Source organism: Silene latifolia, chromosome Y (genome assembly GCF_048544455.1).
Source record: "Silene latifolia isolate original U9 population chromosome Y, ASM4854445v1, whole genome shotgun sequence".
In the NCBI taxonomy this organism is placed as follows: Eukaryota; Viridiplantae; Streptophyta; class Magnoliopsida; order Caryophyllales; family Caryophyllaceae; genus Silene; species Silene latifolia.
The window spans coordinates 91,713,490-91,727,902 of record NC_133538.1 but is presented as its reverse complement, the minus strand read 5'-3'; the positions used below and the strand labels follow the sequence as shown (position 1 = coordinate 91,727,902).

General features: G+C 42.7%; 1 protein-coding gene across 1 annotated transcript; it reads right to left on the bottom strand.

Annotated features, from left to right (window-relative positions):
- Positions 1 to 5,773: 5,773 nt before the first annotated feature.
- On the bottom strand, positions 5,774 to 7,547 carry LOC141634363 (putative xyloglucan 6-xylosyltransferase 3). The gene has a single exon (XM_074446570.1). The coding sequence runs from the start codon at positions 7,364 to 7,366 to the stop codon at positions 6,041 to 6,043; it is 1,326 nt and encodes a 441-aa protein (XP_074302671.1). The 5' UTR covers positions 7,367 to 7,547; the 3' UTR covers positions 5,774 to 6,040.
- Positions 7,548 to 14,413: the final 6,866 nt, after the last annotated feature.

Sequence of the window (14,413 nt, the reverse complement as noted above, 5' to 3'; positions counted from 1 at the left end):
GACGGATTAAACAGATAAAGAAAGGGTACTAGGATGGTCGGTTCATTAGAGCTTCGGCGGCAGCATACTAAACAGGTCTAAATCGAACACAAGTGAGGCGGGAAACAAGAGGTCCTCTCGGTCCACTCTTAACAAATAGCATCTTTCGATCTCGCTATAGGTCCCTAATATCACTAATACTGACTCTCGTCCTGAAAAGTGACTAACGGTCTAAACTACACCTATCTTTCGATCTCAGCACAGTTTATTCATTTTAATTGGTGGTCAAATAACTTTCCCTATCTTTCGATCTAATGGGTCAGTCATAAATTAAGCATCTAATTGGTCGCATGCATTCGATTCGTTAAATACAACATTAAAATCAATTAAAACGAAGGGTATCCTCACGAGGTCATTCGATCGACCGAGAATGTCAGTCGATCGACTGACACGCGAATTCAGTCCGTGTTCAATACTTTGCCGCCTACGCTAAAATTCGCCTACATCCTAGCACAAATAATCTAGCTACTCATGCTAATGGCGAAAACAATAACATTAACGATAAGAATTACTGAATTCATGCTTGAAAAGATAAAGTAAACAATTAACATAAACGATAAAATTGGTTGCGGGAATCTAACTATCAATTCTACACTAATGATGAAATAAAGCAATAAACCGAAATTAGGCGGATGAATACCTAATTTGCAGAGGAAAGATTAGTTGATAAGAACCAAAAATCCAATGCTTAACAATAATCCCAAACCCTAATTAATTATAAAGAACGGTATGTAAAAACTTAATGTAAAACTACTGAATAAAGCTTGATAATGAACTGAATGAATTAGGTTACGTTATAAAGAGAGTATACGTAACATAATTCCTAAACCTAGTAACTAGTGGGCTTGATAAATCTCGATCTTTTAATTCTAAATGCGGAATAGCGTCTTGGTCGATCGATCAAGAAGTTGCGGTCGATCGATCGCTTAGCTTGATGTCTGAGAGCTTCGTACCCCGATGGTTGGTCGATCGACTGAAGGTAACGGTCGACCGACTGCTTGAGCTGCTACTTGACTTCTATAAACTCGTGGACTTGTCTTTTGGGCCTTGAATTGCACACCAAGCTCGTTCCTCGGGTGAATACTTCACGTCATATGGAATGCAGGATACTCGGGGACGGATTTAGCTTGATTTCCGCTGAATTCTTCACATTTCTGCAATAACGTACAAAAATACGGAAGTAAACGGAAATAGGGAGAAATGTAGCATAAACTACATGAATGAGCTTTGAAATGCGTGTAAAATGGGATGTAAAACATCATATAAAAGACACGCATCAGTGGGCTCTAGATAAACGGAAGAAGTGGTCAGGAAAATGGGATGACTTTGATAAAAGATTGGAGCAAGGTATGGAGGTGGCGATCAATGACAGCAGTGATGATGAATATACACGGGTAAATGAAGAGGTTCGAGATTTTGCTAAAGCAGCTTCTATTTACTGGAAACAAAGAGCAAAAATTAAATGGATGGTGGATGGGGATACTTGTACGAAATATTTCTTCAAATGGGTAAAGGGAAAAGCAGAGAGAAACTTTATCTTGGGGGTGAAAGGAAAGGATGGTACTTGGTCTTATACGCCCAATGAGGTAAGTAATATCTTTCAAGAGTACTTTGTGGACTTATATACATCATCGCATTAGGAACAGTATATGATATATCCTTACCCTTATGAAAATGCTTATGACAACGTTTTAAAGCACTTGAGCAATAAGGTTCTAGATGATGAAGTCGATTTGTTTAGAATGCCATTTACAGCAAAAGAAGTTAGGTGGGCCATTTTCCAAATAGGGCCTATGGAATCCTCGGAACCTGATGGCATTCCTGCGATCTTTTATCATAAGTGTTGGCATGTAATTAAGAAGGATTTTACTAAAGCGGTACTATCTATTCTTAACTTGGGTATGGTTTTACGGGAGGTAAACAGAACCTTCATTGCCTTAATTCCAAATTGTGATAACCCTGAGGAAATTAAGGATTATCGCCCCATAAGCCTTTGTAAAGTGTTTATGAGGATTGTCACAAAGTGCATTACCAACCGTCTAGTCAAGATCATGGGATATCTGGTGGGGAATCACCAAAATTCTTTTATCTCAGGAAGGAACATATGTGATAACATACTCTTAGCTGACGAACCGATTCATAAGATAAACTCACGTAATAAGGGAAAAACTGGGAGATTTGCGTTTAAAGCAGATATGAGTAAAGCTTATGACCGAGTTAGGTGGGACTTCCTGCAAGCTATGCTTTTCAAATTTGGATTCCCGGAAAAGTTGATCAGATTAATTATGAAATGCGTTAGTAATGTCACCTACGAGGTTTTATTCAATAGAGCTCCACTAAAAAAATTCAAGCCAGAGTGTGGTCTTAGACAAGGGGACCCGTTGTCGCCGTAACTGTTTCTCCTTTTTATGGAAGTTCTTTCGTCAAATGTGGTGAATGCTCAAAAGGAAGGTCACATAAAAGGAATCCGGTTTTGCAGGGGGTGAGGCCCTTAACGCATACCTTATTTGCTGATGACTCGATCTTCTTTCTACATGATAAGGGGAAGTCAATTCAGTACCTTAAACGACTGCTCGATGGGTACTGCAATGCTTCCGAGCAAAGACTCAACGACGAGAAATGTGGTCTTCTCTATAGCCCAAGCATGACGCTAAGGAATGTTAGGACATGCATAAGAGTGTTCAAAATTAAAAAATTATTTGGGAATGTCCACGGAGTTCCAAGCAACTATGAAGGAAATTTTTAAGGGTCTAATTGAAAATGTCACAAGGCGTATCTCTTCTTGGAATGGAGTCTTCCTCTCTCCGGCTGGGAGATTAACTTTGATCTCTTCTGTTCTACCAAACATCTCTAATTACTTTCTATCGGTATTCAAAACACCGATAAGTGTGACTAAAAAGATTAATTTTATTTTGTCACATTTTTTGTGGGCGGGGTGTAGATCAGGGAACTCCCTACATTGGTGTAGCAGGATGTTTACTAGTTTACCAAAGAAGGATGGTGGGCTGGGTATACGTAATATTGAATGTCTTAATAACGCCTTGCTGGCAAAACATGCTTGGAGTCTTCTAACGGAGGAAAATTCACTCTTCTGCCTGACTTTCAGAGAAACGATCTTTGGAAAGTCTATCTTCCAGGATGACTTAACACCGAGAGTAGCTGGAAATACATCTTGGGGGGTGAGAAGCGTGTTGCACGGATTGCATTTTATTTTGGATAACTTATGTTGGAGGCCAGGAAATAACTCTAACCTTAATGTTTGGAGTTCAAGATGGGTTGACGGGGGGAGTTTGGACTCATTGGACAATTTTCTTGAATCGGAATTTAATTTCCTGAAAGATCTTCGGATAAGGGACCTATGCTCAAATAATGGGAAATGGAATGAAGAGTTGATCAAACTTATCTTTGATGAGTAAAGTGCGAATAGGATCATGGCTATCCCTCTGAGATCAACCCAATAAAAGAATGAGGTTATATGGCCTTTCTCGCAAAATGGGATCTACTCAGTTAAAAGTGGCTATGGTATCTTATTCAGTGACTTCTTTACAAGGAAGAGTTCGATGACAGATAAACTAAGGCTAGATCATAGGAGAAAACAGTTTTGCAGCAGTCGTCAATGGCGTTTGCCTAGACCACAAACTTGGAAGATTTTAGTTTAGAAGATCCTAACAAATTCCCTTCCGGTGGGAGGGGAATTTGCAAAGCGAAACATGACGTGGGACTCGTCTTGTCCCTTGTGTCGTCATAATAGTGATTATGATTATGTTGAGACTATGGATTACCTCTTTAAGGATTGTGGTGTTAGTGCTAGGATGTGGGCGGGTTCTCCTCTAGGAATTAATTCAGGACAGGCCATGAACATTAGAGTTGGAGAGTGGATTATTAACTTGATTCTATATATGAGGACGCTAAAAGATGGTCAATTCCGCACTCTGCAATTGCTGGCAATCTCTGTATATGAGGACGCTAAACTTGGTTCTTCCCAAGGTTTTCTCTATGCGCTATAACCAGCTGGTGAGGGGAGGGGCCATAAACGCTACAAAAGGGAGCGACGAGGATGCAGTTATGGGGCTTAAAATCAATCATGACGAAGTAGGAATATACAAAGACATGGTTATGCTACGTAACGGAATACCTTTTTTCGTTACGGGGGGGTTGACTCATGTCTGATGGTGCAGTTGAAGGTTGATGCAAGTTGGGAGAAGTCATGTGCTGCTGCTTTTGGATGGGTCGCTTTTGATGAGTCGGGGAATATATGTTTTGAAGGAATCATAAAGAGCCGGGCTGAATCTCCTTTGCAAGCAGAGGCACTGAGGGTTAAAAAGGTTCTTGAACGGGCTTGTGGACTTGGCATTGTGCATCTGGAAGTCTCCTCTGATTATCTTCAACTTCTAGTGTAGTGGGTAGGAAAAAAGAAAAACACTACCAAATAAATGGCATCCTGGAGAACATTTCTTACTTATCTGCTTTTTTTCATTGCTTATATTTTAGTTATGTGTGTAGGAACTTGAATGTCGAGGCTCATAGTCTTGCTCGAAGGGCCTTAAGGTCTGCTTAGGAATCTTTTTTGTCGGCTGTAAAAAAAAAATGTACCAAGTAGAACAATCAAACACCTACAACGAAGTACCGCGTAAAAAATCTATACTAGCTGCTAACAATAGCTACAAGGAACAGATAACCTGAAAATCACGGCAACTTGTTCAAGTAAAAACATTTTGTATCAACGGATTTGCTAAAGATCGCCCCTAATTTTACCCATCTCACATCTAAGTATTACCTTTTTGCCCTTGAGTAATTAAAACCTCATATAGCTTCCTTTTCTCTCATTTTCGATATTGAATTTCAAATTTTTAAAAAAAAAAACCGCTTCGGAAATTAACAAAAACAAAACCGTCTCAAAATAATACGAAATAGTGATTTAAATTGGACAAAAATTGACGATTAAGAGCCAAAAACTTCAAACGATCATAACTTTGTGCTCGAGTGTCCGATTTTGACGAAATTTTTTTCAAATCACTTAACTCGGCGAGACGAACGCATTGGAAAAAAATTGAGAAATGGTCCATTCGTGTAAAAAACACGAATTAGCCTAGGTCGATTCATGTGGTTTACACGAACGAGTCAGGGCCAGTTCGTGTAATCCACATGAACTGGCCTAGGCCCATTCAGGTGATTTACACGAACTGGCCATGGCTGGTTCATGTAAACACATTAACCGGTCTATGGCAGTCCGTGTTTTTCACCCGAATAGGCCCACTATCCAATTTTTTTTACCATTGCGTTCGTCTCGTCGAGTTAAGTGATTTGAAAAGAAATTCGTCAAAAACAAACACCCGAGCACAAAGTTATGATCGTTTGGAGTTTTACGTTTCTAATTGAGTTGTGCTTGGTTATTAATTATCGTAAAATGGGTCACCGTCACTCATATTTTGAATTACCGATAAAAATTAGTTTAGAGAATGTTTTAGAATAAAAGACAAAGCTGGAAAATGAAACGAACATTAGAGCCGAGATAAGTAATATAGGGGCGATCTTCAGCAATTTTGTATCAAATGCTCTCTGAAAATTGCCAGTTAGTTTTTGCTTTAAGACCGGCTTAACTTAAGTCCTTTTACAACTTCCTTTTCTTTCCACTTCTATTTTACTCGGGTGTGAGAAACGCCTTACATTAAGACGGTCTTAAACAAGAAACGGTGAAATATTGACATCTTGAGATATGAATACAATTGAGTGATGAATGAGAGAATCTAAAAATAAAATATTCATTTCACGACATCATCATCAAGTTTCTGATACAATGAGAAAGGGTGTAAAATAACAAGGATAACACATTGAACTTCGCATCTGCAGGGGATTCTTTTCCGAGTCCCCCTAACCTGTGTGCGTATATAACCATCATGGCGAAAAGAAGTATTACAAAAGACCAATCTAATGGCGTCACAATCAGGAACAGCCAAATATTAGTACTGTTACCCTCCAACAACAAATCAGGCCAAAAATATCACGATTTCCATACACTTCCACGGCCACGACGAATGTCAAACTGATCAACATACACCAAAGGAGTTGCTGACTCGTTCCTTATCCTCTTGATCTTAGGACTCAACAAACCCCTATGCCTAAATCCATACAACCTAAGCACTTGATTATCGGCAAAATTAAACGCCCTCTCCATGCTCTTCAAGCATTTCTCGACAGGATAATCCCCGTAGCTCCCACACGGCTTACACCCAACAAAATGCGTGACAAACGGCCACCTCTCATCCCCAAGGCCGGGATGGTGCTTCTCAGCATACTCCTCAAATTTGTCCACCAAGCCAGCCCAAAAGCCATGTAAATAATAAGAATTCTCCACATACACGTTACTCATCCACTTCTCCTTCTGACTAATCAACAGGTAAATCAAGGCGGACTGATCATCAGCCTCAAAGGCCGGCCTCCCACTCAAAAAGCCGGTCAAAACCTTTCCAGCGTTGTCCCGGGTAGGGCCCTTGGGACCCATAGGCGCCCAGGTATCAAGCAAATCCAAGGTCCACTGACAGTTCCTAAACAAAACACTACCGGTATTCAAAGCAATCCAACTCTTCTTATCAAACAACAAATCGGGGTAGCCATGAATGACCAAATTATAGCCATCATACTTTTTAACAGGTATTTCAAAGACCATATCAGTAAAAAGGGCGTCACTATCCATCCACCAGATCCACTCGATATCAGGGTGGGTTAACATTAAGCGTCGGATCAAGGGTAATTTAGCCCAATAACCCGACAAATCCTTATCTAAATGGGCCATATTATAAACAATCTCAATTCCATGAATACGACAGTAATCAATCTTATTCTTAATACTCTTAAGCAAGTAATGATCCCCAAGGGGGTTATCACAGGGATTGGGAGGGGAGCCGCTTACTAGCAAGATCCGGGGTTTGTGGAGGTCGGGGGATTGGATATAATCGGAGCGCTGTCGGTCCCAATTGAGTATTTTGGGGCCGAAGGAGAAGGTAACATTGGGATTCATAAGAGGAGCGTCGTCGGGTTCGGAGCCATCGGATCGGATCTCAGCGATGACACGACGGGCTTCATCTTCAAGGTGGGCCCGTTGAGCATCAGGGGCGTCGATGCCTAGGTGGATGCCGATGGTGCCACGTAGGACGAGGATGGTGACGAAGCCACAGAGGATGGTGATCTTGATATTGTTGAAGGTCTTAGCGATTTGTCGGCTGCGAGGGAGACGTGAGCGGTTGGCGGTGGATGTTGGGAGTGTGGAGCCGACACTCCCGGGGGAAGTGGTCGATCGTTTCTGGGCCGTGAAGTTATCTTGGCCCATTATTGGGATGATTAGGAGTAGAGTAGTAGATCTGGTGTGAGTGTGTCTGTGTCTGTGTGTTATGTAACTTCGGAAGTGCGCAGTGATCTGATATTGTTCTTATGTGTAATAATGGGGGAGAGACGGAGGGTGGATTCGGAGATTTGGAGGAATTAATGCGTGTTTAATGGAGAAAATGAAAATGATTGTGGTATGATTATTATTTATTGGTAACGTTGACAAAGTTCTGTTTGGACAAACTAACTAAAAAGGTAACTGATTTTAATGAAATGACGTAAAAGGATATAATAATTATTTAATAGTATAGATTTAAGGGGCAAAAAAGTAAAATAAAAGTAAATCAGGGACCTGAAATCTCAAATGCTACTCTAGGTAGCATTTCATTTCAGGTACCTTATTTAGTTAAATAAGCTATTTGCCAAACGCTTACGAAAAATATAAGGTACCTGAAATTTTGGTCAAATAAGCTAATTTGACCAAATCAGGTAGCTGAAATGTCTTGCCAAACAAAGCCTAACTTAAAATTCTACATGATTCTACATGAGTTTTCACCCTATTTTCAAAAGAAACATCTAATGAAAAAATCCATGTTATATTATTTTTGTTTTTTTTTAAATCCCACATTTTCTCAAGTAAAGTGAAGAAGTAGAGTATGAGTTGGGTCTGATTGATAACATATAAAGTCTGAGATAGACTGAAAATGAAGAAATAATAAATGTTAGTGCAAAACTTATGTGGCAAAGTCTTAAAACTTTGAAGAGTCTTACCAATAATCATACCAAGGGTATGATTATTGGTAGTATTGATACAAGATTACCAATAATCTACTGTAGAGACCCAGTATCTGCTGAGACTCCAACAAACACCCGATGATTATCGGACTACAACATGCTTTGGAATCGTGGCGTTTGATCGACAGTTTGTGTACAACTTTACATCGGAAAACTTAAAACGATTTCGAAAATAAAACATTTCAAAACTTTTCAAAAGTACTTGGAGTGTTTAATGCATGACGACGGGGTCACAATGACACTAACTAGAGTCAAAACCGATACCGGACCAAAAACCGACTCAAAAATTCAAATCCCGACTCCAACAACGAGTCAAACCGAGTCAAACACAAAAAACAAACCATTCAAATGCTTCCATGTTAAGATTTCCCGGGATCATGCATGGTCAAGTACCAAACATGTGCATACAAATCCTAGGATAGAACAAATCATGATTGCATTTGTGTGAAAGCGACAAGACACTTCAAAGACCCGCGACGTGGCTCGCGCCTCTTTGAGCAGCCCAGGTCGCTACGTCGCTCAAAACTCACACAACCACTCATTTTCCTATAAATACTCCTCAAATGCAACCATTTGAGAGTTACGCGAGTGTCCGCCCCCTCTTTTCTCCCTTAAAATTCTAGACTCGACTTCCTAAGTCACAATCCGACACGTGTTTGCGACCTACCGATTGTAAACACAAGCCTTACACATTGTTTGGTACCGTCATCGTGCATTAAATCACTTGACCGACCATTTCGACCACTACACCATCACTAAACTTAACTAAACACTCTTTTACTTACTAAAACGGTTTTAAACCGAGTCTTTTCCGACCAAACGAGTTGATACACTTACGTCGGTTTCTCGCCATAAGCCAAGCATGTAAGTATGAGGGTGTAAAAATCGTTTTTTATCATGTATTTACCTGTTTCATGACTATAACATGCTAACTCATGCATAACATGGTCCAAATCATGGGAAGAACGGGCAAAAATCGCACTTTTTGGTTGAGGTAGAGGCACTTACGTAGCACGTAGGCTCGCGCCTAAAGCACCTTGCCCAGCCTTAAGTCCAATCCGTGTTTGGTCTCTTCTTTTCCCCTATTTTCATTTTCATATTTGTAATCGGTTTTTACCATTTCAAGTATTTTCAAACCGTTTTCTACAAGTTTTAACTATAAAACATTTTCACCCTTGGTTCTTAATACCATGACGGTTTAATCCGTGCTTCGGTGATAATATTTGGTTAATTACATTAAAAAGGTATTTTAAAGCCTTTTATTTCATTTCTTTACATTTTGGAAGGTATTTTAAAGCCTTTCATCTTTTCTTTACATTTTCAAAATAAATGTATTAGTCACCAGTCGTTCCAACAACGAACGACCAACTTGTCCTGGACACGGACACTCAACCGAAGGCTACCGAGAATTCGATCCTCAAACAACTGCAGAAAGCGAAAGCCGAAATCTCAATTTGGCAACTGATTGCCACGTCCTTCGAGCATCGACAGGCTCTCTTACAAGCCTTGGAAAAACTGACTGTGTCCTCTACCTCCTCCCCGGAAGAAGTGGTGGCACACATGCCAAGGGATGTCCCTGATTTGAGCAATCCGGTCATCTTCTCTTACGAAGATATCCCTCCCTTCAGAGCCAACCACAACCTGGCCCTATACATCGCCGTACAGTGCCTCAAAGAGAATGTGCCTATGGTCCTTGTGGATGACGGATCCGCGGTGAATGTCATTCCCCTCAAAACGGCTCACAAACTGGGTATCAAAGAACCTGATTTGGTCCCAACCAATCAAGGAGTACGTGCTTATGATGACACTCGTCGTAAGGTCGCAGGGCTTATCACTCTAACCGTTGCAACCAGACCACTGGAAAGGCAAACCAGTTTTCAGGTAGTCGACATCGACGCCTCCTTCAACATGCTTCTGGGACGTCCCTAGATTCACGCCGTCAAGGCAGTTACTTCTACCCTCCATTAGAAAATCAGGGTCCCCTTCAACGGGAAAACGATCACGATTCCTGCTTCCCCGATCAAAGCCGTCATGAAAAAGGGAATGACCTGCCAAGCCATTGAGTCTAAACTCTACCATGGCTTCCCCGATCAAAGCCGTCCCTATCATTTGACCCTCAATGGATACTTTGTCCCCGAGGGAGAGTCTAAACTCTACCATGGCTTCCCTGAGCCGATCTATGACTCTGTGGCCAAGGTCAGACACCCGGGTGTGGAATTATTCCAGGACTGCTACTTCATCCCCAACATCGAAGCTGCATCGACCGAGTCTAAGTAGTCCTCATGCCTCGACAGATAAGCTGTCACTCTCCTCTTTGGAGAGGATAACATCAAGCACCTCGACTATGAGGACATCATCAATATTGCTCTAAGGGACAACCAATTTGACCCCACCGCCTTGATCTACGACACTGACCCAGAGAAAGCTACACAGGGCTGGAGGAAAACCGTCAAGTGGAATGATCGCCAAGGCCGCATTCTCAAGATCACAACTGGAGAAGGCCCTATGTTCAAAGACGGAAGTGAAGAAGAATCTGAGTCTGAGTCGGAGTCAGAGTCTATCTTAGCTCCTAACACTCCTAATGTCCCAGTCAAGGTCCCCTTCCCGCTGTTTTATCACAAGCTTGTGGCTGCTTCAGAGGCTCAGTCTACTAGGGTCATCCCCACTCCCATGGAAGGTGCCAACCTAGAGCTTGTTCCAGGGGCCACCTCCTCTGCTGTGTCGCCTCTGACTGACCATGAGATGTCTGTCCTCTCCGAGCTTTTCGCTCGTGTCAACTTAATGAACGCTAAGTTTGCTTATGTCTCATCTCAATTTAACTGCAATGCAATTCTGAATGACTATGAGGAATTTGACTTGAGTGACTACCCACCTCACTTAGCCAAAGAACTTGACAAACGGGAAACCAGAACCCCCATCATTGAGGAGACCGAACCTATTAACGTAGGAACCGACAACACATCTCAAGAACTTAGGATAGGGACAACCCTTGACCCCTCGGAAAGACAATAATTCATTGACCTCCTACACGAATACAATAACGTATTCGCCTGGTCCTACAGAGATATGCCTGGGATCGACAGGGAAATTGCCGAGCACCGAATACCCATTAAGCCCGGAGCTAAACACATGAAGCAAAAACTGCGCCAGATGCGTCCTGAATGGGCCCTGAAAATCAAAGAAGAAGTGGATAAACAGTTTAAGGCTGATTTGATCAAAGTGTCGGAATACTCTAACTGGGTGGCCAACATTTTTCCTGTACCGAGAAAAGACGGGAGAATTCGGGTTTGCGTCGACTTCAGGGACCTGAATAAGGCGAGTCCAAATGACGACTTCCCTTTGCCACATGTTGACATTCTGGTGGATAATACCGCCGAGCATGCTCTCCTATAATTCATGGACGGGTATGCTGGGTACAACCAGATCAAAATGGCTGAGGAAGACATGCACAAGACTGCATTCACTACATAGTGGGGTACATATTGCTACACGGTCATGCCCTTCGGCCTCATCAATACCGGAGCAACCTATCAAAGAACCTCTATCACTCTCCTACATGATATGATGCACAAGGAGGTAGAGGTATATGTCGATGATATGATTGTCAAGTCAAGAGAACGGGACGGCCTCATCAACGCCCTCCGAAAATTTTTTGCTCGTCTGCGGAAATATAATATGAGGCTAAATCCTCAAAAATGTGCATTCGGGGTCACCTCCGGAAAACTCTTGGGACATGACGTCAGCAAAAGAGGCATTGAGATTGATCCAACCAAAATCAAAACCCTTCAACAAATGCCTCGGCCTAAGAACGAGAAGGATTCGGGAATTTCTCGGTCAGGTTCAATACATCAGCCGCTTCATAGCCAAGCTCACCATGATTTGTGAACCAATATTCAAGAAATCGTGCCTCTGATCACACCGATTGGGACGATGACTGCCAAAAGACTTTGAAAGCATAAAGGAGATCCTATCCAAACCTCCTGTCCTCATGCCACCTCAACAAGGGATTCCTTTATCCCTATACCTGACTGTCACCGACACAGTCATGAGAGCAATGCTAGCACAAATAGTTGAGGGTGAAGAACGAGCCATCTACTACATCAACAAGAAGTTTATCGAGTATGAGACAAGCTACACCCAACTGGAAAAGACATGCCTTGCCCTAGTATGGTCAACAAAGAAGCTGCGACATTACATGCTCAGCTACACGGTCCACATCTATTCCAAGATGGACCCGGTCAAGTATATCTTCGAAAAACCCGTACTAAACGGAAGGCTGTCTAGGTGGACACTCATGCTGTCCGAGTTTGACCTCAAGTTTGTACCCTCAAGTTTATCAAGGGAAGGGTAGTCGCCGATTTCCTAGCAGAAAATCCCGTCAACGAGGATCCAACGACAGACACATGGTCACATCCTGACGAGGACATCCTTTATGCCGACACCGACACATTGGACCTATACTTTGATGGCGCATCTAACCTGAGAGGCTTCGGGGTAGAATCCTTCTAATATCACCAGAGGGAGAACTTGTTCCGATCTCGGTCAAGCAAGACTTTGCTGTCACCAACAATGCTGCTGAATATAAAGCATCCGTCATCGGTCTACAAGCAGCCATAACACTTGGCATCAAGAGACTGAGGGTCCACGGCGATTCCTCGCTCATCATCAATCAGGTGTCCGGATCATGGAAAATCCGAAGTGACAGTTTAGCTCCCTATCGAGCAAAAATCAACCAGGAGGCCGAGTTCTTCGACCAAGTCGACTACTTCCACCTACCGCGAGAGGAAAATCAATTTGCTGATGCCCTGAAAAAACTTGCCGCAATCGTCAATATACCTGACGACATGACATCAATGCCCCTATGTGTCGAAAGAAGGAGCGAGCCAGCTCACATTTGCGCCATTAACAACGACGAGGAAAACCATAATGAACCCTGGTACCAAGCCATCCTTAACTACAAAACAAAAAACGAATTCCCTCCTAACTCTGATCAAAAGGACAAAGAGCTATCCGTTTACTTGCATCACAATTCGTGATAAACCAAGACCAACTATACAAAAAGACACCCCAAGGGATTCTCCTCCTTTGCATCGACCAACACAAAGCCAAAAAGGTCATGGGAGAGGTCCACAACGGAGAATGTGGCCCTCACATGAGCGCAATGATGCTTACCCAAAAGATCATGCGGCTAGGCTACTATTGGACCACCATGGAAGCCGATTGCCGTAACTACGTCAAACATTGCCACAATTGCCAAATCTTCGCCAACATACAACACATACCACCATCCCTTTTATACACCATGACATCACCCTGGCCTTTCTCAACCTGGGGCATTGACATCATCGGGAAAGTTAACCCGATAGGCACCAAGGGGCATTACTTCGTTCTCGTCGCCATCGACTATTTCACCAAATGGGTGGAAGCACAGTCATATGCAGTCTTGACCACAAAACAAGTGGCCAAGTTCATCTAGAACAACATCATTTACCGATATGGGGTACCCCATGAAATCATGAGCGATCAAGGCTCTCACTTCCGGGCGGAAACACTAACCTTGTTGGACAAATACAAGATAAAACGACATCGATCATCCCCCTACCTTCCCCAAACCAACGGTGCGGTGGAGGCAGCTAACAAAACTCTTGTCACGGTTATCAAGAAAATGCAAGACAACTACCGCGATTGGCCGAACAAACTCCCATTCGCACTCTGGGGATACCGAACTTCCATTCGAACACCAACATGCGCCACACCCTTCTACCTAGTATACGGTATAGAGGCAGTTGAACCGGTAGAAGTTATAGGTCCCTTCTCTACGCATCCTACTCGAGAGTCAAGTCCCTGAGGCGGAATGGACCCGTCGAAGGTACGAGCAACTCACTCTTCTAGACGAGCGGCGGCTCAACGCCTTGCATAACGTCCAGCTATACCAACGACGTATACAACGGGCATTCAACAAGAAGGTTAAACCCAGAAACATCCAGGAGGGAGACTTGGTCCTCAAGTCGGTTCGAGCACCACTACCCGTCGATCCGAGGGGAAAATTCAAACCCAACTGGGCCGGGCCGTACCTGGTCAAGAAAATACTTTCGGGGGGCGCAGTGAGACTGAGTGACCTAGACGGGGAGGATTTTACAAACCCGACTAACCTAGAACAACTCAAGAAATACTACCCTTGAACCGTAGCAACCAACGACCTAACCTTAGTTTTACAACTAGCAACCACCTTAACCCATTTCAAGTCAAGTTCCTC